The sequence below is a fragment of the Ceratotherium simum genome, chromosome 11 (genome assembly GCF_057802395.1).
Source record: "Ceratotherium simum simum isolate JZ-2026a chromosome 11, ASM5780239v1, whole genome shotgun sequence".
Lineage (NCBI taxonomy): Eukaryota > Metazoa > Chordata > Mammalia > Perissodactyla > Rhinocerotidae > Ceratotherium > Ceratotherium simum.
Window position 1 is genome coordinate 17910670 of NC_141910.1, and position 26382 is coordinate 17937051.

The 26382-nt window shown below is 38.2% G+C and overlaps 1 protein-coding gene across 4 annotated transcripts; it reads left to right on the plus strand.

Moving 5' to 3' along the window:
* On the plus strand, nt 1-26382 carry C1D (C1D nuclear receptor corepressor). 4 transcript variants are annotated; one of them, XM_087436648.1, is made up of 5 exons: nt 1-79; nt 21290-21436; nt 22186-22252; nt 22566-22621; nt 25495-26382. In XM_087436648.1, the coding sequence occupies exons 2-5, from the start codon at nt 21299-21301 to the stop codon at nt 25657-25659; spliced, it is 426 nt and encodes a 141-aa protein (XP_087292774.1). In that variant the 5' UTR covers nt 1-79; nt 21290-21298; the 3' UTR covers nt 25660-26382. The 4 variants fall into 4 exon arrangements, with proteins under 4 accessions (XP_087292774.1, XP_004435664.1, XP_087292775.1 ...); XM_004435607.3 differs by lacking the exon at nt 1-79 and adding an exon at nt 7075-7307; XM_087436649.1 differs by lacking the exon at nt 1-79 and adding an exon at nt 11627-11789.

The following is a 26382-nucleotide window of genomic DNA, read 5'->3' on the forward strand; positions in this document are numbered from 1 at the left end:
TACAAGAAGTCAGCAACCAGAAGAGGCCCTTACCTGACCATCCTGGCACCCTGATCTCGGACTTACAGCCTCCAGAGTTGTAAGAAATAGTTGTCTGTTGCTTATAAGCCACCCAGTTTGTGGTATTTTGTTATAGCAGCCTGAAGGGACAAAGACAATGAGGGGAAAAATATAAATTTGTTAACAAATGAAACAAAATAAAAACAGAGAGAAAGACAAAGAAATAGGAAAAGAGGAAGTGGCCTATTTATTGAGGTTATTTAGAAAAATAGTTGAGATGGTGTTGGCATCAATTGTTCATCCTCTAAAAACTCCTACTCTTTGTTTCAAAACAGAAATTCTCACCATCTGGGCATTCTTCTTCAACGTGTCATGCTATATTAATAACCTCCCTTGAACTAAGACTAATTTGCTGCTAAATTCTCATTCTCTGGAACTTTGCTGATTCTTACAGGAGGAGTCAAATCAGGTGGAGTTAGATTGCAGATTGTCCTCTGAAGAAGCAAGTCAGGGCCCCACGTGGGGCTGGGCATATATGCAGGGATTTCCATCATCAGTTCCTGCCTGTCTGAGTAAAGCTTGCTCTCCATCAGTCTCTCTCCTGCAAGGCTGGAAGATGGAGTGGGGTGCGGTGGGGGTGAGTGGTCAACTAACCTTCACTTGCTTATTTACTCCTAATATCCAGCCAGAGAAGGGAGGAGAGAGAGTGATTCAGTCACTTTTGATTAATAAATGAGATTAATGAATGAGAACATGCTTCCAACTGGTGATTTGGACCAGTTCAGAGTTATCTTTTTTTGCTTTGGTCTTTTTTTTTTTTGCTGAGAAAGACTAGCCCTGAGCTACCATCTGTTGCCAATCTTCCTCTATTTTATATATGGGTGAACGCCACAGCATGGCTGATGGGTGGTATAGGTCTGTGCCTGGGATCCTAATCCACAAACCCCTGCCGCTGAAGAGGAGCATGCCAAACTTAACCACTGCACCATGGGGCTGGCCCCCCAGAGTTATCTTTTAATTCACGATATATTTAGAAACAAAACTTGCTATTGGAATTCCTCATATTAGTATGACATGTGCTTTTCTTTTCAAAATTGGGGGAGGGGATGGGGTGACAAGGGGCAATATTCTGCAAAGTAATATTTCATATACATAGATTGTATCCTGTGGTAATTTTTTCATCCCAGGTCCTCAAGGTCACAAACAAGACCAGAAGTCTTGTATGCAAACCACCTATAGAGCTAAACAACTGTATGTCCAAGAAGGTTCTCTCTTCTTCTCTGACACCCCCACTCCTCATGCTTTTTTTTTTGTATTTCAAATTTATAAACAAGTAGCAAGAATAATACAATGAACTCCTCATACCCTTCCCCTAGATTCACTGCTTATCAACCAAACACTTTGCCACATTTGATATCTTTCTCCATATATAATTACTATTATTATTACTACTATTAATATTTTTTCTGAACTATTTGAGTGTAAATTGCAGACAACATTGCCCTTTACCCCTAATCTAAATGCTTCAGCATGCATCTCCCAGGAGCAAGAACACTTTCTAACATAACCACAGTACAATTGCCAAATTCAGAAAATTTAACATTGATTTAATACTATTATTCAATATGCAATCTATATACAATTTCACCAATTGCCTCAATAATATTTTTTATAGAGTTTTTTTCCATCGATTTGGGATCCAATCCAGGATCACACATTGCCTTTACTGTCATGTTTCTTTAATGTCCCCATCTAGGACAGTTTTTTTTTTTTTGAATGTCTCTTAATTTGGGTGTGTCTGATATTTCCTGAGGATCAGATTCAGGTGATATATTTTTGGCAGGAATAATGCATTAAGCGATGGTGTAGTCTTTCTTACTGCATCACAAAAGGAGGCACATGAGGTCAGTTCATCCCATTAGTGGTGCTAACATAGAATATTTGATTCTATGTCTACAGATTTAGCCATTGTAAAATTACCATTTTTACCTTTGTAATTCAAAAATAATCTGTGATGAGATGATTTAAGGTGGTATAAATGTCCTGTTCTCTATCAAACTTTCACCCAATTGTTTTAGCTGATGAATACTGATGAATCTCACCTGAGTCAATTTTACTACGATGGCTGTGTCGGGGGAAGAGGGGGAATCTCCCTCTGCCCTTTCCCTTAAGGTTCTTATGGCTGGCCAAATAATTAACAAGACAGGTTAGCAGGAGAAAATAATACCAAGTTTAATAACATGTATACATGGGAGAAAGCAGGGACACTACGTTTCTCAACACAATAGCAGAAATTCTCGTCTTAAATACCATGTCCAACCAAAGCAAGGAGGATGTTGGGGGTGGGGGTGTCAGTTACAGGAGATTATCACTAAAGCACTGTAAACAAGAGTAAGGTTTATTATGCAGTTTTAAGGCCTCACCTTCCACATTGATAAGTCTCTAGAAATGAGGTCATCCCCCCTCTTCCCAATACAGAGAGGGAGATACCTTTACAAATGGAGACTTCCCTTGTAAATGATTGTCTGGTAACTCCTCGCAGGGCCATCCAGAGCATGTGGCCAGAGAGACAGAACTTCTGATAAGATGGGCTTGTTGGTGCCTTTTCTATTGTAACCTCTATCCTACATTATCTTTATAGCAGTCATGATAATAACTCCTTCCTGAAACAGATCTTTTGTTTTAAATTCTTTAGGCAGTTTGGGAGGGGAAACTCAAATATTCTTCCTGAGTTCTCTGAGTCCTTATTGTCTTCAGCTCGAAATAATCCACATACCAGAGTGGTGCTTCCTGGGGTAGCTTGCCCTGAGCACCATCAGCTGTAAAATGGTGATTTTCTTATGTTATCATTCAGAAGAGAGAAAAACATTCTAATATTTTACTCTGATATTCACTGGGAGCCCGATTTTGTTATACATAGCTTGAACACTAAGATTTAAGAAACTTCCTAAATTCAACACCAAAATTTTCTTTTTTTCATCAACATCAGAATTTTCTAATTTCCTCTTTTTTAAGCAATAATATTGCATAGTGATAATTACTGTTACTAATAATTAATGTTTATTAAATGCTTACTCTGTGCAAGGCACTGTGGTAAGCACTTACGGTGACTCATCTGGTCCTCACAGTACCTAAGAAATAGGTATTATTATTGTCTCTATTTTCCAAATGAGAAAAGTGAGGATCAGAGAGGTTAAATAACTTGCCTACGGTTACACAGCTAGTTTGCTCTGAAGAGCTGCTGTTGCATTGCTCACCATCATTTGTACTATACAGTAATCAAATGGGAAGGAGCTGATCTGCACTGGGAATGTGATCAGTGCATTTATCTTCCATTTCCAAGGCCAGCTATGTGGTTACATATCGACTTTTTTTTCATTGCAGCCAAGGGCTGGAGTATTCACTAGCACCATGAGGGGAATTCAGCCTTCTGTTGTGAAAGGGAGTAACAAAAACCATGAGGTAGCATAATGCAGTGGTTTTCAAATGCTATTGGCAGGCATTTTTTTCCTGTGACCTGAGGTTTCGGATAACTTTTCTTTTTTTTTGCCCCCAGTTTTATTGAGATATGATTGACATATAACATGGTATTAGTGTAAGGTGTACAATGTAACGATTCGATATATGTATATATTGCCAAGTGGTTTTAGTTAACATCAGTTTTAGTACACTAAATTTAGCTAACATCCATCACTTCACAGCTATAATTTCTTTTCTTGTGATAAGAACTTTTTTTTTTTTTTTTTTGGCTGAGGAAGATTCACCCTAAGCTAACATCTGTGCCAATCTTCCTCTATTTTGTATGTGGGTCACTGCCACAGCATGGCTGACGAGTGGTGTAGGTCCATGCCCGGGATCTGAACCCATGAACCCAGGCTGCTGAAGTGGAACGTGCTGAACTTAACAACTGTGCCATGGGGCCAGCCCCAATAAGAACTTTTAAGATCTACTCTCTTAGCAACTTTCAAATATATAATACAGTATTGTTACTATAGTCACCATGCTGTACATTACATCCCTGGAACATATAACTGGAATTTTGTGCCTTTTGATCACCCTCGCCCATTTTGCCCACCCCCTAGCCCCCCACCTCTGGTAATCATCAATCTGTTCTCTGTATCTATGAGTTTGTTTTTCTCAGATTCCACTGGATAACTTCTCTTTCTCCATTGTCCTTAGGAGGCTGAGCAATACTCAAGCATGAACCAGGAAGGTTTAAATGTTGAAATCAGGGATTATTGGAGATAAAAGTGTGGTGAAGGAAAAGAATGGGAGAGTAAAGTGGAGTAAAGGGAAGGAAAAAGAAGAGGCAGAGGTATTCCCAGTGCTAAAATTTAAATGTAAGCTTCACAGGGGAAGGGACTTTTTTCACTGCTCTACCTATAACATGTAGATAGAGTCTGGCACGTAACAAGGACTCAGTAAATATCTGTTGAACAAATCATGGGATTGTGGTGCTGCTGTGGTGTGGATGGTTCAGCGTATGGCAGCTGAGGAGGTGCGCTCCTTAGATCTCCCTTTAAAAAATTTACCATTCAGTTGTAAAAGTGCAGTTAGCTGACAGCCTCCAGCTAGTAGCAACTTTAGGCTCTGCCTCAGCTTTTAAGTTGAAGCCACAATCTTGCCAATGACCAAGCATAGAGGGGGTACTAGTGCTTGGCTGTTTCTGCCCATTGTGGTCTACTCTATGGGGCACTCTTTGCTCCAGAGCTCACTGTTGTGTTGGCTGAGACCCTGTCACATCTCCATCACGGTCTGAAGCTTTCTGCCCAATCCTGCTTCCTCCCTCTTTAGCTTTCAGAGACATGCCCCCATTCCAAACATCTTGTACTCCTAACTCCATTTCAGTGTTTGCTTCCTGAGGACCCAAATGACACAAAGCTGTGACAATTTGCCTTGAAGCCTTGTTATCACCTTGCTGCAGGACAAAGGTCAGGTTCTGAGTTACTCTGGGTGATGTTTCAGTCCTGCCAGGTCTCAGCAGTCTTTGTGGTAAGGTTATCCACCCAACTCTCGAGGGCAGTGCTACTCAAAGTATGGTCTGTGGACTGGTGCCAGTCCATTAACTATTTGTTATTACCTGTACAACAACAAGATGAGTGCAGAAATTGAGAATAATCATTTAGCAACTTTTATGGCGGTTCAGCATTGCTGCAACAACCGAGATCAGTGAAGTGGTTTTCTTGAGTTGGGTGTAGATTAATTTGGATGTTGTTGAACTCACATGGTGAATCCCATGTTGTGTGAATTGTCTACTAGTCATGTGCAGTATGACCACATTGCAACTTGTGATATTTTAAGTTTAGTTTGGTAATTGTGACTCAAACAATGTATAAAATCTGGAATACATTTCTTTCATCAAAAGATAATTTTTAAAATAGCTTTAAAGGAGAAATTGTTGCAACTGGCAACTGATGGATTAAAGATGAAATTTGAAAATGTCATCATTTGTTTCATTTTAGATGAAAGTTAAAAATGAATATTCTTAGCTTGCTGAAATTGCTTTTTTTAACACTTTTTTTTTTAAGATTGGCCCTGGCCTAACATCTGTTGTCAATCTTTTTTTTTAATCCCCAAAGCCCCAGTACATAGTTGTATATTCTAGTTGTGGGTCATTCTAGTTCTTCTATGTGAGCTGCAGCCACAGCATGGCTACTGACAGATGAGTAGTGTGGTCCCGCACTGCCAGGGAACCAGGCTGGGCCGCGGTGTAGAGTGCGCTGAACTTTAACCACTAGGCCGTCAGGGCTGGCTCCCGAAATTGCTTTGAAAACTCTTCTTCCATTCCCATCAACTTATCTCTGTGAGACTGGTTTCTCTGAGTGTAAAAACAAAACAGAGGAACAGTTTAGATACACACTACCCTCATCCAGAACCATTGTCTTTAATCCCACCAGATCAGGATAACAAATCAGAAGAAAGGTCATTTGCCACTTAAAAAATGTTAGAAACTGACACACATGGTGTTTGTTCAAAGTGCTTTTATGGGAATTTGATATATGCAATCATTATTTCATGCATAACTTTTTGTTAAATTATGATTGTGGAATAAAAAGTTAGAAATGTAAAAATGATGCTCTTAGTCACTTACACTACACTTCCAATGAACATATGTAATACCAGCTCAAGACAAGGTTGATATATGGGAAGCCATATTGTACAAAAGAAACGCTATTGTAACTTTGAATGACCTCTGACTAACGAACCCAGCTGGATGTGCACCCTCCAGGAGATCTAACTGCTCTGCGGATTTTATGACCCCTGCTTGTGCATGTACCTCCCAGCTTCGACAAGATTAGTTCTTTTGAGTTCCTTAGGAATGTGATGACCTCTGAACAGGGAGTCTATGCTGATAGCCATCATCAATGAAAACTGAAACATCTGGTGCGGCAACTCCCAGTCTGTAACACCAGAGGGTCAACATTCCTAACCCCCTCCCCAACAACCCACCCGCCTATATAGCTGCTGTAAGACTTTGTGCCCCCTTAAGATGGTTCTTTCAGACATTAGTTGGCCATCTTCCCTCTTGCTAGCAAGCTATAATAAAAAGTACTTTGTCTCCTACCGCCTTGCCTCTTGACTATTGGCACATCTTGCAGCGGGCAGCAGATCCCATCTTGGGCTGTAATATATGTACAGTTGTTGTAATTCTTTTTTCTCTTACATTGTTCTGATTATATTTATTGAAATGAAAATTATGTTTATTGAAACTAATAATTAAAAATCTAGGCTTTTATCTTTTTTCATTTTTCAAGTAATTTTTTCATTATTTTACAAAACTACCTCTTAAACATATGTTTAAGAGATGTATTTTACAAAACTCTCTCTTAAACTAAAACATTTTTACTGTATTTTACAAAACTCTCTCTTAGCGATAGATTGGAAAAATAAAGAATCATCCTTCGCCACGGGTCACTTGGGAAGCTGCTCTAGGAGGCTCATTTTGAGGCGGAGAAAGGGGTGTAGGAAGAACCAGGGCCTGGAACGAGCTACAGGGCAAGTAAAAACCGGAACAAAGCTTTAGCAACTGACATCTTTTTCCGGTTAACTACGCTCAACTCGTATTCCGGGTGGGTGCTGGCCGAATATAAATCTAGAAAAAGATATCCACACTCCTTCCACGGTATTGGCCTGGAGCACTTCAGAATACCGCCTTTGACAGCGGAGGGGGGTCAAGGCGCGAGGGGACCGGGAGAGCCCGTGAGGTCATCACAGAGCGCCGTTGGCGCCGCGGGCAGAGCCGGTGCGACACTGACGTCACCGCCGTCCGACTGCTTCTCGGGAGACAGGAGTGGAAGGCCGGCGAGGTATTATTCAAAGCTGGGGTTTGAGTTTTCTCGTGGTTCCGCATATATCCGCTTCTCCTGTCGTGGGATCCCCCTTTCATCCCCCCCGCAGACTGTCAGCAGCGGGGTCGGGCTGCGTCGCCTCCGCCAATTCGGTCCCTCACACCCGGGCGCTGGGGGCGGCCTTGTTGCGGGACCCCCACTTCCGCGCGTCCCATGGCCGCTCGCCGGCTTTGGCGTACCCTGGCCCCTTACCTCTCTCTAGGTCCGGCCTCTCGCTTTTTCTTCACTTCTTAGCTCCGCCTCTCAAATATTGGAAGGCGGAGAAAGTAAGACACATGACTTCACTTAATTTTCATCTGCCTTCAAACCTTGTTTAGGGAGGAAGGTAAAGTAGAGGAGTGACTTGCTTATGTCGTCCACGTTTATCTTGCACGTACGTGATCACAGACGGTCTGCCGCTGCAGTGTTAGCCCACCTGAGATGGCAGGCTGATTTCGACCTTCAGTTGAAATCTGCAGTGAGTCATCTCAAGAAAGTAGTTTTTCTTTGTGGCCCAGGAAAGTTCATTGTGACTACAACTTGTGTTTGAAAATATCTTTGGCTCCCTGTTCGTTGGCTGCAATTCAGTTTTGGCTTGGTAAAGATGTATCTGTCCCGATGAGATGTCTGCTACCCATTTATTAACCTATTTGGATTGTCTGACAGTAGACTGAACGGAGACGTAACCATATGTTGACAGTGAGTCCGAAAATAACCAGATAACCCCTGTTTAAATTCAGAGAACTGTTTGTGATTTTTGGAAATGATAGAACTCATTGTTTTATTGAAATATAAAATAATGACAAATTGTGAACAATGGTTTTTCAAAATAAAATTCTCAGAGTCAAAAGATGTTATAGCTGTCTTAAGATAGCTATGTTGTATGTATCACAGTTCAGAGGTGGTATAATTTTTTCATATTTGCTTTTAATTTTTCAAATGGCTCTTCCTATGTGTTATCTCAGCTACTGTTTCCAAGCAGTTGACCCTTCAAGTATGGCTCTATAAATAGTCCACATTGGATTAGGGTATTTGATCCTTTTCATTTTAGTAAAATAATAACTAATATTACTAGATAATATATTGAGTGCTAACTGAGGCATGCACTGTTCTAGTAGCTTTGCCTATATTATTTATTTAACCTGCACAATAGCCCTGTATATTGTTACAATTATTTTAGAAATGAGAAAATTGTAATAAGTAAATTCCATGGTTTTGGAAGGTAATGTTGCTGCCTCATATCTATAATTTTGAAAACATTTTGAATTAAACAATATAAGTAAATTCATTGTACTCTGGTGTAATTATTCTTCTCAGTCTTGAATAACCTCTTTGTAATTTATATCTTTTTTTGTTATTAGACATTGGGATAAATTTGTTGTTAGAGGTTAACATCTTTAAAGGGAAGAAGTCTATCTTTTCTCAGGATTTTACTGTAAGTCTGAGGGAGAATTATAGGCGACACTAACATGGACTGTCTGCCAAAGACAGCAATATTTATTGAGAGATTGTTGTGTGTACGTTTCACTATTATTTTCTAAGATAATGCAGTGCAAAAAAGTCTTTACAGTAAGAGAATTCTGGTGCAATATCTGCAGATGTCTCTCTAGTTCCAAAAAAATTATACATGGGATTTATTCTCTGATATTTAGTTCATAATTGTGTAACTGTACTTGGCATAGGGATGGAAACAGCGCCAGAATGTACATTATCATATATTTTTCTTTTGGATCCATGTGGCATCTTCCTATTATCTGTAAGTCCAATCTCCAATCTGATATTAAGATTCTCCAAAATTTGGTTCCAGTTTACTTTCATTGGTTTTATTCAGTTAACAAATAGTTACTAAGTACCCAATATGTACAAGACATTGTGTTAGTCGTGTGGAGATACACATTTCATGCAACATGAATCCTGCCTTGAAGGAATAGTCTAGTGGGTGAATAAGCAATGGAAAGTTCTGAGCAGAGGAGTGACATGATCTGATTTAGATTTCTAACAGGATTACTCTGGCTACTGTGTTAAGAATACCATCATGCTCTGCTTAATGGTGGGGATAGTTCTGAGAAACGTGTTGTTAGGCAATTTTATCAGCGTGCAAACTTCATAGAGTGTACTTAGACAAGCCTAGATGATATAGCCTACTACACACCTAGGCTGTATGGTACTAATCTTAGGGGACCACCATGGTATATGTAGTCCGTCATTGACTGAAACTTCATTATGTAGTGCATGGCTATAGATTGTTGGAGAGTGGGATAGGTGAAAGCCAGGAGACTAATTAGGAAGGGGTGATAATTCAGATGAGATGATACTGGTTTAAAAGGGTAGAAAGAGGTGAATGTAGTGAGTAGCAGTTCAATTTTGGATATATTTTGTCAGCAAAGCCAGTAGATTTTTGTTTATGGATTGAATGTGGGTTGTGAGAGTAAGATAATTGTCAAGGTTTTGGGCTTGAGAAGAATGGAATTGCCATGAACTGAGAAGTGGAAAACTGGGAGGAGGAGGTTTGTGGGGGATGATTAGGAGTTCAGTTATGACCTGTTAAGTCTGAGATATCTGTTAGTCATCCAGGTGGAGATGTTGAGTAGGCAGTTGAGTCTACCAAGTCTAGAGTTCAAGGGGAAGGTCACTGCTGGAAAAGAACATTTGGGAGTTGTCAGTAAACAGATGTCAGTTTAAAATTGTGAAATCACAATTTAAAATTGTGAAACTGAGCCAGTCACCAGAGGAGTAAATGTGAACAGTAAAGAGCAGCAGTACAAGATCTAAGTCCTTAGTCATGGCAGTTGTAGGTTTGGGGAGAGGAGGAAGAACCAGCAGATGAGAGTGAACAGCCGGCAAGGGACAAGGACAATTTTGAGAGTCTAGTGTTTGTGCAATTCAGAGTGGAGTAGTGTGCCCAATTTTGTCAATGCATAGCTGATGGATCAAGTAAAATGAGGATGGACACCTTTGGATTTATCAAGATCCACGAGAAGGATTATTATTGACAGATAGATGATAACTACGTCTGGAGAACCTTGGGAGCAAAGAGGAAGAAGAGACTACCTTTGTTTGGGAGATGTGGAAGCCTTTATAGAGGAGGGGGCGTTTGATGTGGGTTTTAAAGGATTGATAGGTTTCACCAGGCCCAGAATATAGGAAAGGGGTGCAGGGTGAGGGTATTCCAAACTGAGGAAAAAGCCTTACTTCTCTCCCTTCAAGGCCGTACCTCCCAGTCAGCTGTTATGAAGATGCTTTCGTACGTCCTTTCCTGCGTCCACTAGCCTTGTTCTGGGTAACCATTCTTGCTCCAGGCATGCTGAACACTGCTAAAGAAATTCACGAAAGGCACAAATTAATGCTTCCCAGCCTCAACTAGGTCCTCTCTCAGTTACCTGACAGTTCCCTTATTTATCCCTGACTCTTCACAGCATATACTCCACAATGCCGTGTAAACGAATAATATTTACTGAGGATTTATTACATGCTGGGCACTAAGGATTCATTTATTTAATAGATATTTATTTAGTATATATGACATGCTCTCCTGATAGTTAGAATATAATAGTGAGCCAAGACTTGCCTGCACCAGGCTTACAGTCTAGTGCGGATGGTGCACATTAATCAAATAATCACAGAAATAAAAAATTGCAAGAATGATATGGAGAAATACATGGTGCTATGAGACCATGTAACTACTGGACAAGGCAATCCAAGGGAAGAGGGAATGCTTCCTTGAGAAAGCATTCTTGATATGGGAGCTGAGTAAAAGCAGGCAAAAAACAATGGTGGGAAGAAGTCCTCACAGCAACTCTAGGAGGAGTTTCTAAGGAGAGAAGAGAGGCCAGAGAGGCTTTTGTACCGTGAGAATAGGGAGCGAATGGCCTCTTGGTGTCTAGAAAATTTAGATATAGGGGAGGGAATCCCTTCCTATGGTTCTTTGAATATAATAGAGCTCAAGAATATAGGTTTTTGTTTTTTTTTTAATATTTATTTATTTATTTTTCCCCCAAAGCCCCAGTAGATAGTTGTATGTCACAGCTGCACATCCTTCTAGTTGCTGTATGTGGGACGTGGCCTCAGCATGGCCGGAGAAGTGGTGCGTCGGTGCACGCCCGGGATCCGAACCCCGGGCCGCCAGCAGCGGAGTGAGAGCACTTAACCGCTAAGCCACCGGGCCAGCCCAAGAATATAGGTTTGATTGTAGCTGCTAGGTGAGGAGAAAAGACATTTTATCTGACATATTTGGAGTCAAAAGACAAAACTAAAACAGTGTAGTAACGAGTTTGATGTCCTTTATTCAAGGGAAAACAGTCCATGGACTGGGGGAGTCCAGGGCCTCACAAGCAGTGGAGCGCTCTTCCCGACGGATTTTGTACAAGAGCCAGTTGAGTATTAGAAGAGACACAGGGCGTGACTGGCCAGGAGATCCGGGACTTCCTTGTAAGGCTTGCAGGGCCTGTTTTCTAGGGTAAGGTAAGCTAGCTAAGCGGAGTTGGAGGTTTGTGATTGGTGTACTTTAGGTTTCTTTGACAGTGAGTGTTCCCAAAAGTGCCGGCTGACTTAGATTTTGATTTGTGACTAGCCTGGGCCCACAGAGGTGGCCTCCATTTTGTGGGTCCTGATACTATGTGTATTACCTTATCATTGGGAATAAAGTAAATTTCAAAATTTCGGATAGTTGAAAATTTACTTATGATCATATATTATTGTAATATGTTACACATATTATTGTTTAAAAAGCATAATTTCCAGACTGTAACATAAAATGTGCTTCCTTACCTTCCTGCTTTTCGTTTCCCAGAAGTAAACCACAGTTAACAGCTTCTCTTGTATCCTTTAAGAAGACTTATATGCGTAGACAAGTATGCCTCCACATGCGTATCTTTTTTCTTAAAAACAAATGGAATGTGTTACATATGCTGCTGTTCAAGTTTTGTTCGCTTAATATATCTTAGGAATATAAGCTCTATTCATACTTTTTCACTGCTGCAGAGTATTTTATTGAATGAGTATATCATAATTTATTTAACCAGTGCTTCTTAACGGGCATGTAGGTTGTTCCCTGCTTTAAGGTTTCAGTGTTTTAAGTGTTGCAGGGGATGTCCTTGAATATTACCTTGTGTGAAAATATGCATTTTGAGAAGTAAAATTGCTGGGTCAAAGGATTTGTACATATACAATTTTGAAGCATAGTGCCAAATTGTCTCACAGAAATGCTCAGTTTACACTCCAATTAATAGTGAATAAGAGGCTGTTTCTCCTCACCTTTGCCCATATTAGGTACTATCAATCTTTTTAATTTTTGCTTGTTTGACAGATGAAAAATGGCATCTTGTTTTGGCGATTTATGTTTCTTTAATTATGAGTAAGATTGAGTAGCTTTCTTTATACTTATTGGTCATCTGGATTCCTTTATTTGTGAACTGCTGATTTTCTTTGTTCATTTTTCTTCTGGATTGTAGGTATTTTTTTTTGTTGTTGTTAAGTTGATTCGTAGAGGTTCCTTTTATCTGTCTTTATGTTGCCAATATTTTCCCCTAATTTTTCATTTGACTTGAGACTTGGCTTGATGGTTTGTTTATTTATTTATTTACTTATTTTCACATGCATACATTTTTATAAGTGCCAGGTAAAGGTATAAGGCATCAGGATTTTTTTTTTTTAAAGGAAATTTATGACATTCTTGAAATAATTAGACTCTGGAATGTTAGCCTTCGTTGGAAACGTTAGTAATAAAAACCTCATTTGAGGCCACAGGCTCTGTCTTGTTTTTGTAAGCTTTGTTCAGCAACTATCACGGATCTGGTGAGCACTCACTAACTTACCCTCCCCTCACCTGCAATTATATTTGGCATTGAAATGAGATGTAATAGAGTTGCCTAAGTTTTCTAGACTATACTTTCTATTTAGGTACTCCTCCAATTTGTGAACTGAGTTGTATTGTAAAAGTTAATTTGTGAGTTAGCTAATTTCGCTATAGAAATAACGTACAAAGGTTATTATTTTTGCCCTCTAAGTGTAATTAATCCACGAAGGCTAGCTTTTTTTAATATGCATTCAAGAGATCATGTAATTTTACCCCTGTGTACTTCAGTATGCGTCCTTAAATGATAGGGACATTTTCTGATATAACTATAATGCCATTTTCATAGCTGGCAAAATTATCAATAATTTCTCACTGTCATCTAATACTCAATCCATGTTCAGATTTCCTTTTCTCAAAAATATCTTTTTACACTTGGTTTATTTAAGTCAAGACCCAAACAAGGTCTACACATTCTGTTTGGTTTCAGATCGACCCTTGATCTTTTCTTCCTCTACCTCTGCTCCCTTTTCTTTATTTTTCCTTCATGCTCTTTACTTGTTACAGAAACCGGTCACTTGTCCTGTAGAGTATTTCTTATTCTAGATTTGTCTCTTTGCTTTCTGGTGGTATTAACTTGTTTCTCTGTCCTCCATATTTCCTGTAAAATGGAGGTTAGCTCTAAAGGCTCAATTAGATTCAGATTCAACTTTTTCGGGGAGTTGGAAATGCTACGCAGATGGTGCTGTGTACATCACAGTGCTTCACATCAAGAGGTTCATACTGTGTTTTTGTTCTACTCTACTGATGTGAAGATCCATCCGTGGGCTCTGGTAGTGACCATTGCACTCCTCCATTGTGAACTTTCCCATCATCCTTTTATCTGTTGGTGATCATTGTGTGAATTGATAATTTCACGAGGGGTTGCAAAATCGTGATTTTTTTTTAAAGTTGTCATTTCTTCTACATATGTTATCTGGAATTTGAAGTCTAGTTGTATTACTTGGGAACCTGACAATCAAGAATAACAAGACTGCTGTGAGAAAATGCTGTCAGAACAACTTTTGATGCCAGGAATATACCTTTCATTGCTATAGTTCTGGAGGCTTAAAGGAGTACGGTGGTCTTTTTGATGTGTCAGCTTGGCTGGGCTGCAGCCCCCACATATTCAGTCAAACAGCAATCTAGGTGTTGCTGCAAAGATATTTGTAGATGAGATTAAAATCCACAATCAGTTGACTTTAAATTAGGGAGATTATTCTAGATAATCTGGGTGGGCTTGATTCAATCAGTTGAAAGGCTTTAGAGGTATACCTGAGACTTCTCTGACAGAAAAGAAATTCCACTTCTCGATAGCAACTTCAGCTTTTAGTTAAGAGTTCCAGCATGCCCTTCTGTGACAGCCTGTCCAGCATATTTCGGAATTACTTAACTAGCCCCTACAATTGCATAATGCAGTTTCTTGCAATAAATCTCTTCATATATATCTCCTACTGGTTGTGCTGCACTGGTTGAACGCTGGCTGGTACCAGGAGCCACTCCCCTGACTCTCCTCTTCTCTAAAAAAACGGGGTGAGGAGTGGTGGTAAGGGTCAGAGGACCTACTTTGTTTAGGGTGACTGTATAGTTTATTGGTCATACTGGGACTGCTGAGAGAGAAATGGGGAGCTGAGCAGATGGCAAGTTGGAACAAAAGGTATAAACTGGTACTGTCCTGGGCAAATTGAGACATATAGTCATTCTGTGTGTCAACCACTGGCGATAGAATGTCAGTATGACACAGCCCCCTCAAGGACCTTGTAGTCAAAGGGAAGTCAAGTAAATCAACAGATGTTACCAGATAGTGTTTTAAGTGACATGACAGTTTGCAGTTTTGTTTATCTAGACAGAATGGGAGGGTGGCGCTCAGAGATGTCTTCGTTGGATGAAGTGAAACCTGATCTTACCTCCAAAAATAAGTGGGGTTTGAGCAAAGTGAATCGGGAAGGGCGATTCCTGTATAGAGAACTACACTGGTGAAAGGTTAGAGTGAACGACATGGCACATTTGGAAATCTGCCATCATGGCTACAGCAATAGGATTGGAAGAGGGGAGTGAGGAAAGATGAGGTTAGTCAGACAAGCAAGGGCCCACATGCTATGGAGTTGGAATTTATCTTCAGGGTGGTAGGGAACTATTGCAGGATTTAATCAAGGGTGTACCATAACCAGACTATGTTTATAGAAAAATCATGTTTTGTAACATCCTAAAGTTGAGAGTGGAGAAAAATTGACAGTAGGAAGAGGCTCTTGAAATAATGTAGTCAGTGAGAATGGAGGAAAGCTTGTGGTGTAAGGAGATCAAAGGAAGCCGTTTTGACAGGACGGATTGGATTTAGGGGCTGAGGAAGGAGTGAGGGGTGACTCCCAGGTTCCTGGCTGGACTGACCTCCCTCACGTAGAGGATGGAGAGGAGGAGGAAGGGAGATGACTTCAGTTCTGTGTGATGCCGTGTACCCCTCCTTTTCTCCTCTCGGTGCTGTGGCTCTGTAACCAGTGAGAGGAGGGAAGGAGTGGCAGTAACATCCTGTAGGGATTACTGGGCAGAGTTTCCCCTCTGTCCCTTAGTCTCAGCCAGACCTTACTGGGGGCCGAAGAGAAGCAAATTTTCTGAGGCCCTCTTCTGCTTTCTCCACCTCTGCAGCTGGTGCTTTAGAAGGAGTAGGTGGAAGGGTGAGGAGTACCTGCAGAACCTGTGGGGGCCGTGAGGATAGGGGCAGGTGAGTTCTTTCCTTCTGTCTGTTCTTTGGACATTTTACCCTCTACAATCTTGGGCAGGTTATTGAACCTCACTGTGACTCAGTTTCTTGTTTGCATGGAGTAGATGAGTTAATGAGTGTGGAGTGCTTAGAACAGTGCCAGGCTCATAGGCAGTGGTGTTCACATGTTTGCTACTGCTGCTGATACCGTCCATTCACTGCTTCCTCCTGGGATCCGAGGAGCAAAGGGAACAGAGGGAAGTTTCTGTAGCTCCCCCCTTGCAGCTTTTCCTGTGGAAGGAATAAATATTCAGGAACTGTCTCTATAAAATGTTAGAGGAAGTCATTTGAATTGGGGGGAGTTTCTGACAAGAGAAGAACATTTATTTTTTAGTCTGCCTTGCCTTTATTTTTTAGTTAGGAAAAAGGCAAGTGGTTCAGTTCAGATTTAATGAGGGTAATTATTCTTACTTACTGCCTTGCTTTCAGTATTCACCCTAACCCATTTTAACAATAAATAACTACTTGTTTATTGGGGCTTAGGGACCGGGAATTATTGCAGAAAAAATCCTCATCATGATTCTGGAGAGGGAAAATATTTTCTAATAGAAAAATTGGTTGAAAAATTCACATTGAAATAAAGGCCTTTTTGTGTTTTTTATACTTGCACTATTTGTTAAAAGCCAAAATACTTTCTTAAAATGTGCCTTTATTTAAAGATTGTTTATTTTTTATTACAATTTAATACATGCTTTTTGAAATAAAATTTAAACAATGAAGAATGAAGAATTAAGAAAATGAGTCTGCTTTGATCCTATTCCCTAAATCCTGCCCCTTCTCAGAGAGAATGTCTAGTTTTTGTATGTTTCCTTCCAGACCTTTTTCTACATGTCTACATATACAGGTTTTTTAGAACAAATAGCGTATATTAGACACATTATGTGTTATATACAACATTCTATGGCTTTTTTCATCACTTCTCATTATGTGTTGCTACATAAAGATTTACTTATTTATTTTTAATATTCTCTTGGATGTACTCTAATTCATTTAATTATTTCCCTGTTGACGAATATTTAGATTATTTCCAGTATTTTGTTATAGGTTATTTATTCAACAAATGTTTATTGACTACCAGACAGTGCTAGTGAACGAAACACAAAAATTCCTGCTCTCATGTAGTTACCTCTTTTTGGAGGTGGACAGACAATAAATGAATAACATAAATGTCAGATGCTAGTGAGGACTGTAAGGTAGAGAAGGAGATAGGCAATGCCCAGAGTGAGGGCAGGGGTGTGCATTTGCAATAGGGTGGTCAGGAAGGATTTACCAGTAGGTGACATTTGAGTAGAGAGCTGGCTGAAGGTGAAATAATGAGCTCTGAGGCTGCTAGTTGGGGCAGCAGACGGGGAGGAGAGCATTCTAGGAAGGGGAGAAGTAGAAAGGCCCTGAGGTAGGGGCATGCCTGATGTGATGGAGAAACAGCAATGAGGCCGTTGTGGCTGGAATGGTATGAGCAAGGAGTAGAGTGGGAGGAGCTGAGGTCACAGAAGGCAGAGTGAGTCCGAGTGATTGTGTTGGGCTTTTTAGGCTATTGTAAGTACTTTGCCTTTACTCTGAGTGAGGAGGCAAGCCTTTGGAAGTTTCTGAGCAGAGGTGTGATATGATCTGACTTAGGTTTGGAATGATCACTCTGCTTTCTTGGTAATAAACTATTGGGCTGGAAACAGGGAGGCCATTTAGAAGGCTATTGCAACAATCCAGGCAAGACACAATGATGACTTGGACTGGTTTGGACTAGGGTGGTAGAAGTAGAGGTGGTAGGATGCAGTTAGATTCTAAATATGTTTTAAAGATAAGGTGCTAGAGAAGAGTCAAGTACCACTCTGAAATTTTAGTACTGAAATATTGGAAAGTTGGAGTTGGCATGAAATGAGATAGGGAAGACTGCAGTAGGCAAGATTAGGAATTTGGCTTTGGGCACTTTACCTTTGAGAATCTGTTAACATCCAACCAGAGGTATTGAGTAAGCAGTTGGAAGTGTACGTTTGGAGTTCAGTGGGGAGGTCAGGGCTGGGGATACAAACCTGAGAGTCGTCAGTTTATTAATGCAATTTAAAGCCCACAGCTCACCTAGAGAGTAAATTAGAGAAGAAAAGAGAATCAAGGAGAGCCCTTGGGCACTTCAAGGTTAAGAGGCTGAGGATATGAGAAGGATGCAGCAAAGGAGACCAAGAAAGCAGCCAGGGAGGTAGGAGGGAAACCAAGAAAATGTGATGCCCTGGGAATCAAAGGAGGGAGTCAGTGATGTCAACTGACAAGATCTGAGAATTGACCATTGAATTTAACGGTGTGGCTGTCTGGGTGACCTCGATAAGAGCAATTTTGAGTGAGAAGTGGGGGGCCTGATTGTGGTAGATTCAAGAAAAAATGGAAGGAGAGAAATTGGGACTCTTAGTATAAGCAACTCTTCTGAGGAGGTTGTTCTAAAAGGGAGATAGAAAATGGGGCTTTAGCTGGAGAGGGATATGAAATCAAGATGTTTGTTTCTTGTCTGAGATGGAGAAATAAAATGTTTTAAGCTTATGGGTACTGATCCAGCAGAGGGAAAAATTGGTGCAAGAGAAAATGGGGAAAATTCAGAGAAGAGTTTGAGTCTATTCTAACAAATTTATATGCATATATACGAGGATTTCTGTAGGCTGGATTCTTAAGAGGATTTCCTGAGTCAAAGGGTATGTGCGTTTAAAAATTCTGTACCAATTTATGTTCCACCTTCAGTGTATATCCTTGCTAACACTGAACTTTGCTAATCTTTAAAATTATTGCCAATCTGATGGGTGATATTTTCATTATTTTAATTTTTTTGTTGCTTTGTAGGAACTCCTTATATAATCTACTTAGTCCTTCGTTATATCTTGGCAAATATTTTCTCCCAGGCTGTTTCTTGCTTTTTAACTTTGCTTAATGGTATACTTTTACCATATAGGTGTTTTTTCAGTTTTTATTTAGTTAAGTGTTTCAGCCATTTCCTTTTATAGCATTTGGGTTTTATTTGGATTATGTAAATATTTTATGTAATCTTTTAATATGCTCGTACATTTACCTTTTTAATTCATCTGGAGTTTATTTTTGTGTATGTTATGAAATAGGTATCTAAGTTTTTGATCTTTTTCTATGTTTTTAAACAGTTAAATACCATAGAATTAACTGTTTCTTGAAGGTTTGGGAGAAATTACCTATCATATCTTCTAGGCTTGGAGCCTTTTGGGAGATCTTTGACTACTTAAAATTTTTTTTTCCCTGTGGTTAATGATCTATTTGGTTTGTGTAATTTTTTAGGTTAGTTTTGGTAATGATTTTTTTCTCAGCACCTCATTTTTTTCATCTAGATTTTCAAATTTATTGGTTTAAAATTCTACATAAAGAGAAGAAATACTGTCTTCTCTATATTTGCAGCATATCCCTTGTACTTACGCCGTTATCTGGGCAGCGGATGCTGGAGCCAGCCTTGCACAGATCTAGAGATTGGTTTCGCTGTTTTTAGCCCTCATGGCCCAGCTCTTAGTGCCCTTCATTTCGGGGTTATTCCTAGGTTCTCTTTCTCTTTTGTTTGTAAGGGATTGCAGACTTCTTGGCTCTCTTTCCTATCAGTCTGATCCCATTTGCTCTTTAGCTTACAAAAATTTCTACTGTTGAGGTCTCCTGATGGGTGTGTGCCCCTCTTGGTTTCCAGCATTACTGTGAACTTATTTTTGTATTTCTTCTGTCATTTTGGAGAAATTTTGATAGGGATGAGAGGCAAATATGTATTTTCAGTTAGCATTTTGAAATAGGAAGTCACAATTCTTTCCTGTGTGGTTTTCTTTTATCATAGTCCTTTGTTTAATTACTGGTTGCACAGTAGTTGGATAGTAACTTTACAGTGCAAATAGTGATAGTCAGATGGGCCTCACTTTTTTTTCTTTAAATGAAACCAGATGTCTCAGTGGAATATACTCATTGAGTAGAAATGTTGATATATTATGACTAAATATTCAAGTAGTACTTTCTAAACTTAAATGACATAGTCATAACGTTTAGAACTATAAGAGACTTTACAGATCGTTAGACCAACTGCCTTATTTCATGGATGAGGTATTTGAGGCCTAGAGAGATTCAGTGATTTATCTAGGGTGACAAAGTCAGTGATCAAGCAAGAAGGAAAGCCCAAGTCTCTTAACTTCAATTCTGCTATGCTGTTTGCTATTTTGCACGTTGTTGCTCTTCTTTATTTTTATTTTTTTTATTATTATTTTTTTTTGTGAGGAAGATCAGCCTGAGCTAACATCCATGCCAATCTTCCTCTTTTTGCTGAGGAAGACTGGCCCTGGGCTAACATCTGTGCCATCTTCCTCCACTTTATATGGGACGCCACCACAGCATGGCCTGACAAGCAGTGAGTCGGTGCGTGCCTGGGATCCGAACCTGGGCTGCCAGCAGCGGAGCATGTGCACTTAACCGCTACGCCACAGGGCCGGCCCATGCTATTCTTTAGCTGTGTAATGAAAGAGGTATTTTCAGCTAATAAAAGAGTTTTTTTAAATGTAAAGATGGTACATATGGCTTGGAATTGCTTCTGAAATTTGGTCTTAGATACCATATTAAATACATTGATGTGGATTTTGCTTTTTCTCACATAGATATTAAATATTATGATATAAATGTGAATTTTAAAAGAATGGGCTGTCAAGGTATGCTCTAGCCTAAATGAAAACCATATAGTTTATATCTCCCAAGTTTCCTCTTTTCTGCTTATAGACTTTGTGTGATTTATGGACTCTGAGTTTCTTATGAATATTTTAAAGAAGCTTAAGGAATATATATATATAAATATAGGCTTGAAAAATGATTTTGCTGATAAATAATCATAAGATATTTCTGACCTAGGATTTTAATTTTTCAGTTTAATATACTATGTTGCTAGATCAGCACCTAAATTTAGAAGGACTAACTATATGTTTTTCAAAAAAAAAGAGGTTTGCTTATCATTTTTTTCAGTAAGCATTAGGCAATATACTTATCACACTTTCTTTGCTTTGCTTGGTCTTTAACTTCAACAGAAAGTTTTGTAAATGTAGGATTTTGATAATTGATATTCCATGTTTGATAGTCATGTCTTTAGTCTTGAAAGGTGTTGAGGGTTTGATACGTGTAGCGTTAGTGGGCTTGGGTGGGTTCTCTTCCCCCTTGGCTCCAAGCAACTTAAGAAGAGGGGAAGTTTGGATGTAGTTGTTCTAGAATTATATTCTAAGAAGATTTGTTTAATTTTCTTCAGGATTTAACTCTTTTAGCACTTTTGGAATACATGATATGACCTGTTGACTTTTTTTATAGCCTAAAGAGCAATCTCTGCCTCCAATATGAATTCTAAGAATTTATTTTTTTTTCCAGTTGGCCATAATGGCAGGTGAAGAAATTAATGAAGACTATCCAGTAGAAATTCATGAGTATTTATCAACATTTGAGAATTCCATTGGTGCTGTGGATGAGATGCTGAAGACTATGATGTCTGTTTCTAGAAATGAGTTGTTGCAGAAGGTATTTTAAAAATGTGATTTCTAAAACAGAGTACTGTGTTATGAAACATGCAGAAGAAGAAATAGATTAATGATATATGCCCCTTTCTCCCTTTATGTCAATTTTATAAGTGTTTGGGTATTATTAGGGGAACAAAACAAAACAAAACTCCAATCTTAGGAAATACCTCCTAACTATATTTTTATTTTGACTTGGTTTTGGAAAAAAGGAGCACTCATAGCATTCTTTTTGACAGACTCTATCTTTGACCTTTTAAGTATTACAATGATGTTATCAGGGTTTCTGGAAACCCTATAGGACAAAAAGAGTAAATTGACTTTGACAGTCTAAAACAAATCTCATTATGTTTCTTCTGTCTTTGGTATTGCCTAAGCATTTTAGCCTGCTTCTTATACATAAATGCATCATGTACCAGGTTTATATGGATAAATTACTTTTGACATACAAAGCCCAGATCGTAACTCCTGAATTAAAATAATTCAAAAGAATTTTTCTTGGATTATAGACATTCCTTGTCTAACTAAAGATGGTACCCTGAAGTGAATATTTGTGGGCAAAAATCACTGGTTAACGAAACTTCTTCTTTTTGCAAATTGTTTCCAGAGCATTTGGTTATTGGATTATAGGAAGTGAAAAAAACATTTCTTTGATACATTGTGCTTGGTGAGAGTATAAAATACCATGTGATGGTGCTCAAAGTTTGTGTGTATTTCTTTATATTCTCTCTCTGTCTTTTTTTTTTTTAATAGTTGGACCCACTTGAACAAGCGAAAGTGGATTTAGTTTCTGCTTACACATTAAATTCAATGTTTTGGGGTATGTATTATTACTTTGGAGTTAATTAGAAAGCAAATTATTTATTGTGTCAAAGGTGATTTATTTTTTAAATTGTTGCAATTTATATACAGTTATTCTTTATGGCAATTTTAATAGTCAGATATTTATTTCTTTTAAATCAGCATACCAGATGCCCATGAGCCACACATAAATTTAATATTACATAGAAATTGAATAATTTAAGATTTAATTAATTATTTGTGTGACTTCTTTTTTGTGAGTAGAGTTTCTTTAATTAATGCTCTTAATTAATATATACACCATTTAATTCCATGAAATCTTTCTTTTGTAGTTTATTTGGCAACTCAGGGAGTTAATCCTAAGGAACATCCAGTAAAGCAGGAATTGGTAAGATTGCAGCGGGTTTCTTTTTATTTTACGTGTCTGTCTGTTACAGAATGCCTGAAGTTCAAGTCACAGTACCTTTCTCACACTAATTGTGGAGAACAAAATTATTTAGAGTTGAAATTATGAAAGTGAGCCAGATTTCATCATGTCTTTAGTTTTTCTTTTTCTTACTTGTGTCAGAGAATTGGTGTTCCATATATTATATAAATCTCTGGATGGGACAATGTTATGATTCTAGTAATTATTTATAACTTCCATATTATTTTTCCTATAAATTCTTGAAATCCTGTTCATCTCTACAACTGCCTTTTTTTTTTTGTTTAAACTCTTACACAATTCTTAAAAGTATATTCTAGTTGATTTACTAGCAAAGACGGGAAAGTTTCTCCCCCACCTTTTCAATTCTTCCATTAATTCATTTTCTCAGCAGTAAAGAATCTAGTTCAGCAACAAAGCTAAAAGCTTTTTTGGCACCAGTTGTATGTGTACTGTCCAGTAATTCTGCATTAGTGACATATTTACAACCTGTAATAAATCTTCTAGGTTTGTCTTTGTATTCCATTTAGATGTATAAGTACAGTATATAAGGTCTGGTATCTTGGAGTTTTTGCTGACTTCAAAAATTAAATCATTCAATTTAAAAGAAAAAAATTAGAAATCAAACTTATGGTTACCTTCTTGACTTGGCTTTATGAATAAGAATATTAATAAATTTATTCTTTGTGTTTATAAAATATAAAGTAAATATATGTGAAATACACTTGACACTGTATTATTGTTCTCAAGTCTTATGGTGGTTGATACGTATGTTATTTACAACTTAGTAAAGTACTTGGTCATTTATTTAAAAAAAAATGAGTAAACCAGATCTGTTGTCTTCATTTTTTTAACTTGTGGACCAAGACATTTTCTTCTTTTAAAGTTCTTGAGGGAAAAATAAATTTATTTTTAAGTTCAGAAATTGTGAAAAAGACTTAAAGCAAAAATATAAAGCAATATGATACACAGATCTTGATTTGACCAGTGATAACTGGCTTTAAATCCTAAGAAGTATGCACTGTGTCATCTGTTTTCAACTTTCTAATAATGAACTTTACATTCATAAAATTCCTCTTTTTTTCTTTAACACAAAGTTATTTGGAGTATTTTAATACTTGATTCTGTCGTTGGAAGAGGATAAAATCATCTGTCTTCTTTCTCCCTCAGAACCCACTTTATAGAGCAGTACATTCATATTCTGGACAAGGGTTGGCAAATAAATAACATAAACCTATTCCCCTTTTCTTTATTTTTTTCTTTTTTGCTGAGGAACATTTGCCCTGAGCTAACATCTGTGCCAGTCTTGCTCTATTTTGTATGTGGGTTGCTACCACAGCGTGGCTGATGAGTGGTGTAGGCCCGTGCTCGGGATCTGAACCTGCTAACCGGGGCTGCCAAAGCAGAGCACGCCAACTTAACCACTAGGCTGCAGGGCTGGCCTCCTATTCCGGTTTTCTGACCTTGTGTCAGACATTGCTTATTGATCACGGAGTTAGTGTGTGAGAGGAAACCTATTTGCCATATATGTCATGAATGAGGAAAGGCATTGAAAATAGTCAGTTTATTCATTCAACAAATATTTGACTGCCTACTGGGAGCCAGGCATTATTTCCAGGTGAGATGATTCCTCAGTGAATAAAGCTGATAAATATCCCTGTCTTTGTGGTGGAAGCCAGATTATCCAGTGGAGGGAGACAAACATTATAATAAAACAAACAAACAAATAATAAATATATATGAATATATAGTATGTTAGAAAGTTACATGCTATGGGAAAAAAGAAGAAGGGGAAGGGGGATTGGAGCACTTGGGTAGGATTCCCATTTTAAATGGTTAAGGCAGGGCCTGTTAACCAGGTTAACATTGAGCCGACTGGAAGGAAGAGAGGGAGTGGCTGGGTGGGTATTCGAGGGGAGGTCATTCAGGCAGGGCTGGATGGGAGTGTATAGAGAGGACTTTGGCTTTTACTCTAAGAGAAATAAATAGGTAGCTATGAGAGGGTTTTGAACAGAGTTTTCACTCTTACTGTTAAAGTCTAAGGTTCTGCATTTTTCTGTGTATGTTTATGTAACTATTTTGATTATTTTAATGAAACTTGCTTTTAAGCAGTGATCAATCATTTGCTCTCCTGTTTTACGGCCCTCATCACCTTTATTTCTCCAATTGATGTATAGAATAGCCCTTTATTCTGATTAATGGTCTCAGAAGATTCCAAGTGGTGTGACAGCCTATTAGTTTCTCACCTTGTAAAGTCTGATTAGAACTGTATATTTCATTAGAAAGTATCATGTGCTTATCAATCAAAACTATGAAATTGAATGAAAGATCTTGTGTTTTCATTCTGCTTATTTTAATTGGGACACTAAAAGGTAACATAAAAAAATAGTTAACTACTGCCTCTTCCGTTTCCTGTTTAGAAAAATTTCAAGGGTTTGGTTTGTATGTTGCAAGTATATGAGAGCCCTGTTTTAGATTATAGACTTCAGATACATAAGAGTTAATATGTGAATTTAGGTTAATGCTACATTAAAAAATGTATAACCACATATAAACAATTCAGTGTTTCTCTCTGTAGTGATGTCTTAGTCTAGTTCTTCCTCTTTTGAAACACTCAGAATGCTTCTGCAATGACTTTTTAATGTCTGAACTCCCCCAGACTGTGAACTCCGGGAGAGCAGGGAGCGTGTTTACCCTGTTCACTTGCACTTACCAGCGCCACTCAATAGGCAGTAAATACATATCTGTTGAGTTTAACTGAGGTGTAGTGTCGTAAAACTCAGTGGTAGGGAACAGCTTAGTAAATCTATTGCCTTTCTTCTTTTTTTATCTTTCAGGAAAGAATCAGAGTGTACATGAACAGAGTCAAGGAAATAACAGACAAGAAAAAGGCTGGCAAGCTGGACAGAGGTGCAGCTTCAAGATTTGTAAAAAATGCCCTCTGGGAACCAAAACCTAAAAATGCATCCAAAGTTGCCAATAAAGGAAAAAGTAAAAATTAACCTTTTGGTTTTGATGTATGTATATTCAAAAAGTACATCATTTTTATTGTTTATCACAAAATGATGATTCTGTGGCAATGCAGGGTTTAAATGTATTCCGTATTGAATTCGTATATAAAGTTTACATTTTAAATTCTAATGCTAAATACTTTTTTTCTCCAGAAAGATTGTTATCTTTATTGATTATCCTGTGATTACTGTGAGGTTTTTAACATTGTGGTGTATTTTATATTTATAGTTTACCATCTCTCTTCACAAGACTCTTATTTCCTTGTATAGGTCAGTCTTTCAAGTACCATTTTATAAGCAACTATGAAATTTAAGTTAAATGTTCTTTGTAAACATTTGTCTATCTTGAATAAATGACTTTATGAAGTATGCTATCTGAAAGCTGAAATTATAAATACATCGGTTTTCACTATATAATATTAAGAAAGAATGAAATGACTTAAATGTCCATTTTTTTCTGTGCAGTTCATCATGTTTTCATGATTTTGGGAATTATTGCTTTTTTTGATATTTGAAGTGTGAAATTAAAACTTTCAGGTTATACTTTAATTCTTGGCACTTTTCTTCTATGTCCCATTTAAAGTAAAATATATTCTCAATTAACTTTAGATGGGAAATGGGGTTGTGTATTGATGGGAGGTTGTATATTCATGGCTGAATTTCAGCATAATGGCTATACCCTATCAATAAAGGCTATAAATGTTGTGTAGCTTA